General features: G+C 46.6%; 2 protein-coding genes across 2 annotated transcripts in view; one reads left to right on the forward strand and one right to left on the reverse strand.

Annotated features, from left to right (window-relative positions):
- Window positions 1-6955, forward strand: part of plxnd1 (plexin D1) — a 56193-nt gene extending 49238 nt beyond the window's left edge. Inside the window, exons 30-36 of the mRNA XM_071924543.2 lie at window positions 426-460; window positions 1117-1221; window positions 1439-1602; window positions 1697-1844; window positions 4408-4548; window positions 4692-4766; window positions 5862-6955. Coding sequence (XP_071780644.2) covers window positions 426-460; window positions 1117-1221; window positions 1439-1602; window positions 1697-1844; window positions 4408-4548; window positions 4692-4766; window positions 5862-5978 — 785 coding nt within the window. The 3' untranslated portion in view covers window positions 5979-6955. The remainder of the gene's footprint in view (window positions 1-425; window positions 461-1116; window positions 1222-1438; window positions 1603-1696; window positions 1845-4407; window positions 4549-4691; window positions 4767-5861) is intronic.
- Window positions 6956-7212: 257 nt separating this feature from the next.
- Window positions 7213-10136, reverse strand: exorh (extra-ocular rhodopsin). Its single transcript, XM_071924548.2, has 5 exons — window positions 9776-10136; window positions 9337-9505; window positions 8962-9127; window positions 8314-8553; window positions 7213-8180 (listed from the first exon to the last, which is right to left on the reverse strand). The coding sequence occupies exons 1-5, from the start codon at window positions 10134-10136 to the stop codon at window positions 8052-8054; spliced, it is 1065 nt and encodes a 354-aa protein (XP_071780649.2). The 3' UTR covers window positions 7213-8051.
- Window positions 10137-10789: the final 653 nt, after the last annotated feature.

The raw sequence follows: 10789 nt of genomic DNA on the forward strand, positions 1-10789 counted from the left end.
TTTCGATCTATATATAAACCAGCAAGGTTTAATGCTCTTCCCCAACGTTGGCCGAGCATTACCATCTCATTACATTGGCTCCAGAACCAATCATAGACTCTGTGTGTCTGTCTCTCCTAATCTCCCTCTTTTCTCTCTCCTTTCACTCGTAATCTTTCTCTTTCATTCCCTCAGACAGCTCCCCTCCCCTCCCGGCCCACCGTCCACCTTAATCACTTTCTCTCTCACGTGTACTCTATCTCCCTCGCTCTCCTGTCAATCTCCCTCTCTCCCCCCCCCCCCCCTCCCCCCTCCTATCTGTCACACTCCTCTGTGCGCCCTCCTCCTTTCTCCTCTCATTCTCTCAGGTCTCCACCTTGCTGATTGCTCATTGTTTCATGCTGTATGTTTTTTTTCTCTCTCTCTCTCTCTCTCTTTCTCCTTAGTCAAAGACCTGGACACGGAGAAGTATGTACACTTGGTGAGTTCCTTTGGTGTTACGCACCGCCTCATAGAGGTGATCAAAACACTCTTATGAGTACGCTTGTGTCTGTGAGTTATTACTGTAGCTTTTCCTGTGTGTGCCAGTGTTAGTCAGCCTGACGACAGAGAGAATGGGGGTGAATGGAGGTGAATAGGAAAGCTGCTGAGAGGACATGACAGCACTAATGCCTCTTAAGCCCTTTTATAAAAGTCAGCCCAAGATATGGGCCCTTTGACTTTAGAATAATGAATTCCTTGGAACACATTTTGCTGGATGAATAGTTAGTTTTACAGGATGGCTTTGTAGTCCTTTTTCGACAGGAGTAGGTGGAATATGAGTGTTTCTTTCTTTATCCTACCTCTATTTAGACCTGTGCGAGCATGTCAGATACGTGATAATGTGTACAGCAACCTGAGAAAATCCTCAGAATTTCCCAACTCCCGACACTTCCTAAATTCCATGTTATTCAGCGCTCCAAAATACCCTGATGTGGTTTCTGGATCATGTGTCTAACACATTCACCAGAAGATTCCACTCCGAAAATGGAGACACCAGACACCAGACTGACTAGAGCATTCATGTAGCTACTCAGGAGGTGGTTTATTGCTTGGCACTGTGTGCAGTATGCTGACCTTTGACCCCCGGTGTTCCAGGTCCTACCTCACGACGATCTAATGGAGACCAAGAAGTCGCACAGGCAGAGCCACCGCAAGAAGGTCCTGCCTGAAATCTACCTGACGCGCCTGCTGTCCACCAAGGTGAACACGCATTCACACCCCCTCTAGCACCAGGAATATGAGACTCCTTATGTGGTCGGCACCACAAATAGACTTTTCTTTATATTGCAGTCTCAGCAAACTCGACCACAGTGTCATCTTTCTGCTATTCCATGTGTTTTCTGGGTCCATATTAGATTCAGGAATAGAATTTCTACATGTGATGAGACCGAGTCCTCCTTTTTTCGCTGCTCCACAGGGAACCCTGCAGAAGTTCTTGGATGACCTGTTTCAGGCCATCCTCAGCATCCCTCCGGAGCGCCCCCCTCTGGCTGTCAAATACTTCTTCGACTTCCTGGAGGAGCAGGCCGACAAACGGGGCATCACAGACCCGGACACCCTGCACATCTGGAAGACCAACAGGTAGATGACAAGACGCTGAGCTTAAAAGTGTTTTTGGTCACATCGCTGTGTTAAGTGCAAGGCTTTGACTGCGTTTCCTCCCTCTGCTGTGCAGCTTACCTCTGCGTTTCTGGGTGAACATTCTGAAGAACCCTCAGTTTGTGTTTGACATCGATAAGACAGACCACATGGACGCCTGTCTGTCTGTCATCGCCCAGGCCTTCATCGACGCCTGCTCCATCTCTGACCTGCAGCTGGGCAAGGTGAGAGATCTGTCTATCTATCTATCTATCTATCTATCTATCTATCTATCCGTCTATCCATCCATCTATCTATCTATCTATCTATCCGTCTATCCATCCATCTATCTATCTATCTATCTATCTATCTCTGTCATCTATCTATCTATCTATCTATCTATCTATCCGTCTATCCGTCTATCCATCTATCTATCTATCTATCTATCTATCTATCTATCTATCTATCTATCTATCTCTGTCATCTATCTATCTATCTATCTATCTATCTATCTATCTATATATCTATCTATCTATCTATCTCTGTCATCTATCTATCTATCTATCTATCTATCTATCTATCTATCCGTCTATCCATCTATCTATCTATCTATCTATCTATCTATCTATCTCTGTCATCTATCTATCTATCTATCTATCTATCTATCTATCTCTGTCATCTATCTATCTATCTATCTATGTCTGTTATCTATCTATCTATCTATCTATCTATCTATCTATCTATCTATCTATCTATTGATGTTCTACTGATCTATACACTCATATATCTTTAGATCATCTCTAGCTAGATAAATAGATATGTAGACATAGACATGATATAGACCTAGATATAGTCACAGGGCATATACTTGATCCTGCCTTGTAGCTGCACCCCCACCTCCCCCGCCCCACCCGCCCCTCCCGCATACCTCCTGAGTCCCCCTGTGAACCCTCATCCCTATAAGCCTTCAGCCTGTCAGCTCCGTCTACCTCTCCTCATGTTATTTCAGCCCAGTCGGCTGATCCAAGGTCATGAGCACCAGGGATCTCTTCTTGTGCCGTGCGTGAGTGTGTGTGTGTGTGTGAGTGTGTGTGTGTGTGTGTGAGTCTGTCTGTCTGTCTGTGTCTCTGTGTGTGTGCTTGCATGTCAATGTCCTCACTCCTCGCAAATCCGTCTCATCCCTCAGACACTCTGACCCTGAGCACGCTCTGCTTCCTGTCTCTCTGACTGGCTTCCTCCCTGGAGGGAGTCGAGCACTCATCAAATAATGCTCCTCTTTCACTGCGAAACACTCTGATTTATATACTTGGTCACTGCCAGCGAGCCAGTGCACTCACCACGGCAACATTCACACAGGCATGCGCATATACATGAACATAAATACAGACGCAGACACTCCCACGCATGTGCAGACAGCCTTTTCCTGCATTTTGCCTGTAATGTGGCTGCAGCCTCGCCATAAACAGGTTGCAACTGGCCGTGCATGCGCTCTGCCACATACTGAGGAGTCACCAGGTTCGAGGATATGGCCACGATTTCTCCTGCGGGTGAAGGAGATTGGCAAGAAACACCTCTATGTGTGCCTTGGTGTTTGAGTGTATGCACTTGTTTGTTTGTGTGTGTGTGAACTGTATGTGTGCATGCATCTTTGCCTCCACGCCTGTATTTGCGTGTGCCTGTTTGAGTGTCCATGCCACTGTGTGTGTGTGTGTGTGTGTGTGTGTGTGTGTGTGTGTGTGTGTGTGTGTGTGTGTGTATGTGTGTGTGATGGTCTCAGGACAGAGGCAGGGCAGTGGAGGGTATGGGGTCTGGATTAGTGAGAGCACGGCAGGGGTGAGAGAGAGGTAGGAAACGAAGCAACGCTTGCTGTTTCCACGGAAACCCTCTTATCTGGCGAGCTACAGGCATGTAGGGCCACGGGGTCACAGGGGGTTACCAGGCAGATGGACGAGCAGCAGGAAGTGACCTTGTGGACAGGAAGAGAGGGTTCCCTATCAGAAGGAGCGACAGTGGCTGCAGTCTCTTAGCTCCCTAGTACCTCAGCACATACACACACATGCAACACACACACACAAACGCACTCTATAGTGACACAAATAACTCATGACACATAGAAATATTACTGTAAGGTGCGCTGTAAGCACATTCACTGATGCTGAAAGCTGAGGCTGCCCATCTCTTTTACCCCCTCTTTTCTCCTGTCCTACTTTCTCTTTGTGCCTCTCTCTCTCCCTCTTTCTCTCTCTCTCTCTCTCTTACACACACACACACAGAGCACACAAAGACATACACACACTCACTCACAACAGTAGTCACAACTAAAAACCCGAAAATGCCCACAACCTCTTAGCCTCACTACTTCCCTTTCTGCTTGAATAAGCACCAGTGCGAGAGCTTGAAGTGACTCTGGAGAGTGGCGGAGGTATGTAGGAGTAGGAGTATTGTTTTGACTGGAATGTCCTCTCTGGCTGTGTGGATCAGAGCCTATTTGAGTCTCCTATTGTGAGGAGAGGAAACCGCGTTCCCTCCCTCCATTGTGTCAGCTCGGGGTGGCTCAGATGGGCTAATCAAGAAATAACATCCAGTTTCAGTGAGACTGAACCTGGACTGACCACAGATTCAGCTCCTTATTAGGGCACTAGCACCTAAAATGCAGACCACACCGATGAACAATGCACAAAGCTCTTAATCAAAGACTGAATTTGTACTTCTGTCATATTAGATAGAAGTCCAGTGCTAAATGATTCATTTCACCTCGAATTCAGCCCATCATTAGAGGTTAAAGGTATGCCGTATGTGTCGTTTCAGGACTCCCCCACTAACAAGCTGCTGTATGCCAAGGAGATTCCTGAGTATAAGAAGCGGGTGCAGTGCTACTACCAGCAGATACAGGAGATGGCGCCGCTCAGCGAGCAGGAGATGAACGCTCACCTGGCTGAGGAGTCACGGGTGAGCGAGGCATGGCTGACTGATCAACATTTTGGTTTAGAAAGCCCTCATTTTGTTTGTCTGGATTTACAAGGCCTGCGTTTTGGTCATGCTTATTGTTTTGGAATGAATTGTAATATAATACTCTGTTGTCCGTCCTGCAGAAATACAGGAATGACTTCAACACCAACCTGGCCTTGACGGAGATCTACAAATACGCCAAGAGATACAGAAACCAGGTAAGAATCACTCCTTATTTCTCTCTCTTTCTGATCTCAGAACTTTTCTAGTTCATCATGTTTGAACTGGCCCCATCTCCAGCCTTCTCACCTGGTTCAATCCCACATGCCGTGTTAAGTTTCACAGCTAGATAGAGGTGGGAATCGGAGCGTGACGTATCAGTGTGTGCGATGGCACACATATCGAGAGATCTAATGCACTCTATACAGCGCTACAAGCTGTCACTCAACCAACTGGTCACCATACACCCCAAATATCTGCAGTCTGCAATGCTTCTTCTTCTACTCTAACTGTTTTCACCCAGGGCAACATTGTCATTCAGGCGTCAACTGTCTTCCCAGCAGCAATGACTCCTCTATGTGTTTCGCAACCCTCCCTACCGGCCCATATGTACAAAACAGCCTACGTGCTGTTCGCCCTCTCCTCTGCTTTGCCTTGCAAAACCTCATCCACCACCCCTATCCATTTAATGACACTATAAAGTTGCTGTTCCATATCTCCCATGTCATTCTGAAGTAGCCCTCTTCAGCCCCCATGGAGCACCATGTCCTCCTCCCTCATGTTTTCTTGCCACTGTGACTGTTCTCCGGAGAGGCTTAGTCAGCGCTGACTGTGCCTTAATGGAGGGCCCTCATCATAATACCATTTAGCTGCTTTCCTCTGTCATGCTACTGTACAGGCCAGGGGCTTAGGCTCTGATTCACAGAGCGCTGTGAATGGCCTCTGATTGCCTATTCTTTCCCCCCAGCTCTGCTCGCTCTGCCTGGTAGCACACTGCCGCTAAGAGCCTGTAAAGCCCACTGACATGGTGACAACTATTGGGCTTGAAAAACAGAGCAGATGTGGGTTTTGTAAATATGTGAAGAGGAAAGGCCTTTGTGGTGTGGAGGCATGCGTGAAGGCTGAAGAAGAGGCTGAAGCACTCCACTTGTTTCTCCGCGCTCCCGTTCTCTCGTTCACTTTCTATGTCCAGGCAGGTGGCTGATTTCCTCCCTCCTCTAGATGCATGAATGCTCGACAGCCGCTGAAAGTCATCTTTGTTATGTTCTCTCCTTTCGTCTCTCGCTCTGTTTCTGTCTATCTCTCTCTGTCAGGTGGTGAATGCTCTGGAGTCGAACCCCACTGCGCGCCGCACTCAGCTGCACCACAAGTTCGAGCAGGTCATTGCCCTCGTGGAGGACAACATCTACGAGTGCTGCAGCGAGGCCTGAACCTGCCCACTTCTCTTCTACTGGTCATCTCTGCTCCTGCTGCCAGCTGTCTGTCTCCTACCTACTATGTTACTTGGGAATGTCTGTCCCCAAGGAATTACCCCTCATTATTATTACCGTTCTCAAAAGCCACAGACTGGAACAAGTGTGAAAGTGGCAGAGCAAGGGACTCAAGCCTGCCTGTCAGACTTCATACATTTTTGAGGTGTTCTGCACTTCCTCGTCTCATCTGGGAATGCCAATTCATTTCCCAACACTATTTCCCGTGACGCGGACAGAATTCCAGTCTGGTTCAGCTTTGCTTTAGCCAGAGGCAGAGAGAAGGTGTAGGAATTCGGAGATGAGGTTTTCTCTGGATGTCTTCACAGTTACTGGGACCTAAAGCCCTGGTGGCGATCTTACGCACTGAGCCCCTTCTTAAGGGAACGAGCCAATGATGCACTGTACTGTATTATAATGTCCATAGCAATATTTATAGATGTGTTATAATGCTTTCAAGTGGCCTGTCCATCAGGATGAGTAGGAATGAGCGTGACAAACTCCTCCCATGTCCTAAAGCCTGCAATGATCTCAGGTGTGATTGGTGAAGATGAGTGACTCACTCCCATTGGTGCTTTGAACTATATGTCCCAATGTGCTTTGCAGGTTGATGATGGGTTAAGGAGGAGTGGAGAAAGGAATAGAAATAATTTTCTATAGCTAATGCCTGCAAAATGAAATGAAATGAAATGAAATTTATTGAATCAGATGTAATGTAGTTCACTGGGAAGAGCTGCATCAGTATAGAAATGTTGATCAGTGTGTTTGTAAATGAATGAATATCATGTTGGACTCTGACCAATGTACAAGAGGGAAATTTAAATTTATTGAAAAATGTGAGCTCAATATAATCGGAGAACCGTCTGACATGACTGTATTTGTGATGCCAAATGACTTGTCAGAGTTTGTGAAATAAATTACAGTATTTAGAATTTTACTGTGTCTAATCATGACAACGATTATTGTACTTATTGTACTAATAATACTTTTTAAAATGCCTCTTAGCATAGTGCATTTTAAACATTTGAAAGCCATTATGATCTGGCCTGCCACCCAAAAGCTTACAAACTAGCATCTGGAACTTTTCAGAAAGCCTTGTAAATGCTCTCATGAAAAAAAGCGAGCAAGGGAAAAGTCTTGCAGACATTTAGCTTTGTTTTTATTGCAGAACATAGAACAACTTTACTTCCACAAAACCCTAGCCTTTATACAATCAACACAATATCTCCATATCCCTTTTATACACTCACACTGACATTCTCGCATCCGCTCGACAACATAAACATCCACCAGACACACACACACACACACACACACGACCTTCCAGTCTCTCGCAGGAGGCTGCTTCTCCCTGCAGAGGTTCTTTGCAGGTCCATCTGTTTACACTCATGTCTCGGTCGATGCCGAGAGCCAACTAACCACCTCAGCTTCATCATCATAAAGACAAGAGGCGAGACAGAGAGACCAGAGGACAGCACTGTCCAGGGCCTTACAAGTCATGGGAGATATCTAAACGAATTCAAAACTAATTTCACCTAAAGTATTCATTCAAAAAATAGATGTTTTAAAGCGCATTTTCGGGGGGAGGGGAGGGAAGGTATAGTTGCAACAATTAGTTGAACAAGAGTTGATGCGAACAATATCGTTTGGTGTGGTTTGTTGAATTGCAGTTTTCACCTATTATGTGATTTTAAGTGTTTCAGGTTAGTGGGGGGAGGGGGCGGCTTGGAGCGTGTTCAGCTGGAAAGTCACCAAGACAACGCCCTGGTGATGCTGGGTTAAACTCTGCGAGGCCAGCTGAACACTTTCCATGTTTAATTGGATTGAAAATACACATATGTTGGCTCTATGTGTGTATGAGGTCAGTCCCACTGAAGCGGCCAGGTGCAGTTATGCCACTGCAGCGCGGACAGATGGAGAGGTAAGTCGAGAGGACTGGCCAATAGAACGTGGTGCTGCTTGGCAGTGGTGGGTCCCCAGGTGTGCAGGGACAGATGGGGGATTGGTTGTGGGGGTGTGGGCAGGGGTCGTAGGTCAAGCAGGGGCGACCTGGCTGGAGGAGACGGAGGAAGTCTGGGTTTTGGAGGAGGCGGCGGTGGTGGTCTCCTCCTCGCCAAACGGGTTCTTTCCACAGCACACCGTGGTGAGCATGCAGTTCCTGAACTGAATGTCACAGAGAAGAGGGGGGTTGAAATCACAGTCAGCCTCAATATACATTTACTCTCTCTCACACACACACAGTCACCTAAGCATGCATGCAGTGATACTGTAGCATCAGCATATTTCCGTCAAGTACCTGTCTGTTTAGCAGAATGTAGACCACTGGGTTGTACAGAGCGGCGCTCTTGGCAAAGAAGGCCGGCGCAGTCATGAATACCGGTCCAAACTCAGTTCCCTGATTGGCAAAGATGAACCAAGCCACGCTGGCGTAGGGCACCCAGCACACCAAGAAGGAGATCACCATGACAATTACCATGCGTGTCACTTCCCTCTCCGCTCTCTGGGTGGTTTCAGACTCCTGCTGCTGGGCTGCGGCCTGAGTGCACACAGATACAGCTTGACTGATTAAAACCAGTAATGCCTGCGATGTATCTAATGTATCTAGACACTTTTTTTCAGATTCAGTGCAGAATTTTACAGTATGATTTTAAACAATTTCTGAGGAAGGTAGTGCATTATTGGGGGCAGCATGGTGACACAGTGAGAAGGCAGACTGCCCTTCAACTAGAGGATTTGGGTATGAGCTGCCATGTTGGCAAGCCTCTGCCCTCCTCAAGTGTCCTTGAGAAAGACATTTAATCCCTACCAGCTTCAGATTCACAGCTCTGCAGCTGACCCTCACCTCCCTGTGGAGGGGAGCAAGGGAAAAAAAATCTCTACGGGGACAAATAAGGTATCTCATTATTATTATTATTATTAATATTAATATTGCATCTGTTCCTACCGCTCGCACAGTGCAGAGCAGGCGACTGTAGCAGAAGAAGATGATGAACAAAGGGATACTGAAATGGAGGACAAACATATAGATGACAAACGAGGTGTTGTTGATCTCAGGCTTGGGGGTGTAGTAGTCGATCCCACAGGAACACTGCATGCCCTCTGGGATGTACCTGCATCCACATACATAATACTGTCATTTCACAATTTCCAGCAACACCATCACATACAGTATTTGATACAGTTTGTGCGACAAGAAAAAAAATACTCTGTAAGGTGCTTTTTTTTATTGTGCAAATGTTAGCATTTTTCAGCAACTTTACACAACAGTATGTGTGCGTGTTTCAGAAGCCTGGCAGGCACAGTCAGAAACATACAGTACCGGGACCATCCGAGCAGAGGGGGCGCAGCGCAGGTCAGGGCCATGATCCATGTGAATGCCAGACCCATGATGGCATGCTTCTCCCCAAAGCGGAAGTTGGTCATTGGTTTGCAGACCACAATGTAGCGTTCAATAGCCAATACCACCAGAGACCAGAGGCCAATCTCCCCTGAGACATAAAGCAGGTGTACATTTAAATACAGCGTCAGTAAATTCACTTGATACTAAACACATGCATTTATACTGAGACATGGATTTCAAGATTTTAAGAAGTATTTTCCAAAAAGTTTTTCATGATTTAAAAGAATTCTCATGTGAAAATGTAACACACAAATGACAAATATTTAGTACAATTTGTTTTGATCACAACTAAAGCATAGAGTACACAAGGTAAATCTATGGACATTTTACATGGGATATTAGTGGACCCTTCTCTTACCTCCTAAGGTGGCGAAGAATCCTTCGATGTTGCAGCCGTTGACACCCAAGACGAAGTATCCATGCAGCGCTGTGTAGAGGGTGACAGTGAAGCCCCCGATCACCATGAAGAGGTCAGCCACCGCCAGGTTGAGCAGGACGTAGTTCAGGGGGGTCCGCAGCTTTTTGTGTTTGACCGTGACGTAGAGGGTGAGGAAGTTGATGGGGAAGGCAGTGATGATGAGGAACAGCATGTAAGCAGCTAGGAGAGAGAACTTCCACGGCTCAGCCAGGTAGTACTGAGGGTATTCGAAGGGGCTGCGCACCACCCCCGTCTTGTTGGACATGGGCACGTAGAAGTTGGGGCCTTCTGTGCCATTCATGGCTGCTGCCGGTGGTGGGACGGTCTGCCTATCTGGTTTTATTCTCTGTGAGAGCTTGAGAATGAATAAAAATCTCTGTGTTGCCCCTCAGAAAAAAATACAGCAAAGAATACTACCAGAGGAGGGAGTCTTGTTGTGCAGTAGCAATGGAAACAGGAAAGAAAGAAAGAAAGGATGGATGGATCTTGAGGAGGTAAGAAGGTGAGCTCTACAGCCCCCTGAGGTGGCTGCAGCACCTTTTAACAGGCCAGCAGGATTAGGGAGGTGCGTGAACCAAAGTGTTGGAATGGAATTAGGAATTAGGCCACTCTCTCTCCATCACTCACTCACACTCTCTCTCTCTCTCTCTCTCTCTCTCTCACACACACACAGCATTACAAAACAGAAGAAAACTCCTCAGATAAATATAGAGTTTGTTAAGCATTTTCAAGGGCAGGGGTTACAGCCTCGGCTATCCCAATAGCATCATCACCGTAATGCATCTCAGTGCATCATGAAGCTGTCTATTGGAGAGCAGGAAGGTAAGCAAATTGTTAGATTGTTAAAGAGGGAACCAGCCTTACTCAGCCCGACATGTCAAGCTTAGTAAAGGGTGGGGATTTAAACCGTTTATAGCGGACAAACTGCAAATGAAATTTCCTGAGCATTCCAAC

The sequence above is a fragment of the Centroberyx gerrardi genome, chromosome 14 (genome assembly GCF_048128805.1).
Source record: "Centroberyx gerrardi isolate f3 chromosome 14, fCenGer3.hap1.cur.20231027, whole genome shotgun sequence".
Classification (NCBI taxonomy): Eukaryota; Metazoa; Chordata; class Actinopteri; order Beryciformes; family Berycidae; genus Centroberyx; species Centroberyx gerrardi.

What these genes read in the sequence shown, in the direction of transcription:
- exorh (XM_071924548.2), bottom strand. Translation starts at nt 10,136, where the DNA reads ATGAATGGCACAGAAGGCCCCAACTTCTACGTGCCCATGTCCAACAAG. An exon ending in TGCTCTGCACTGTGCGAGCG is followed by an intron (nt 8,554 to 8,961) that starts GTAGGAACAGAT and finishes GTGTGCACTCAG; the next exon opens with GCCGCAGCCCAGCAGCAGGA. An exon ending in ACATTCTGCTAAACAGACAG is followed by an intron (nt 8,181 to 8,313) that starts GTACTTGACGGA and finishes TGTGACATTCAG; the next exon opens with TTCAGGAACTGCATGCTCAC.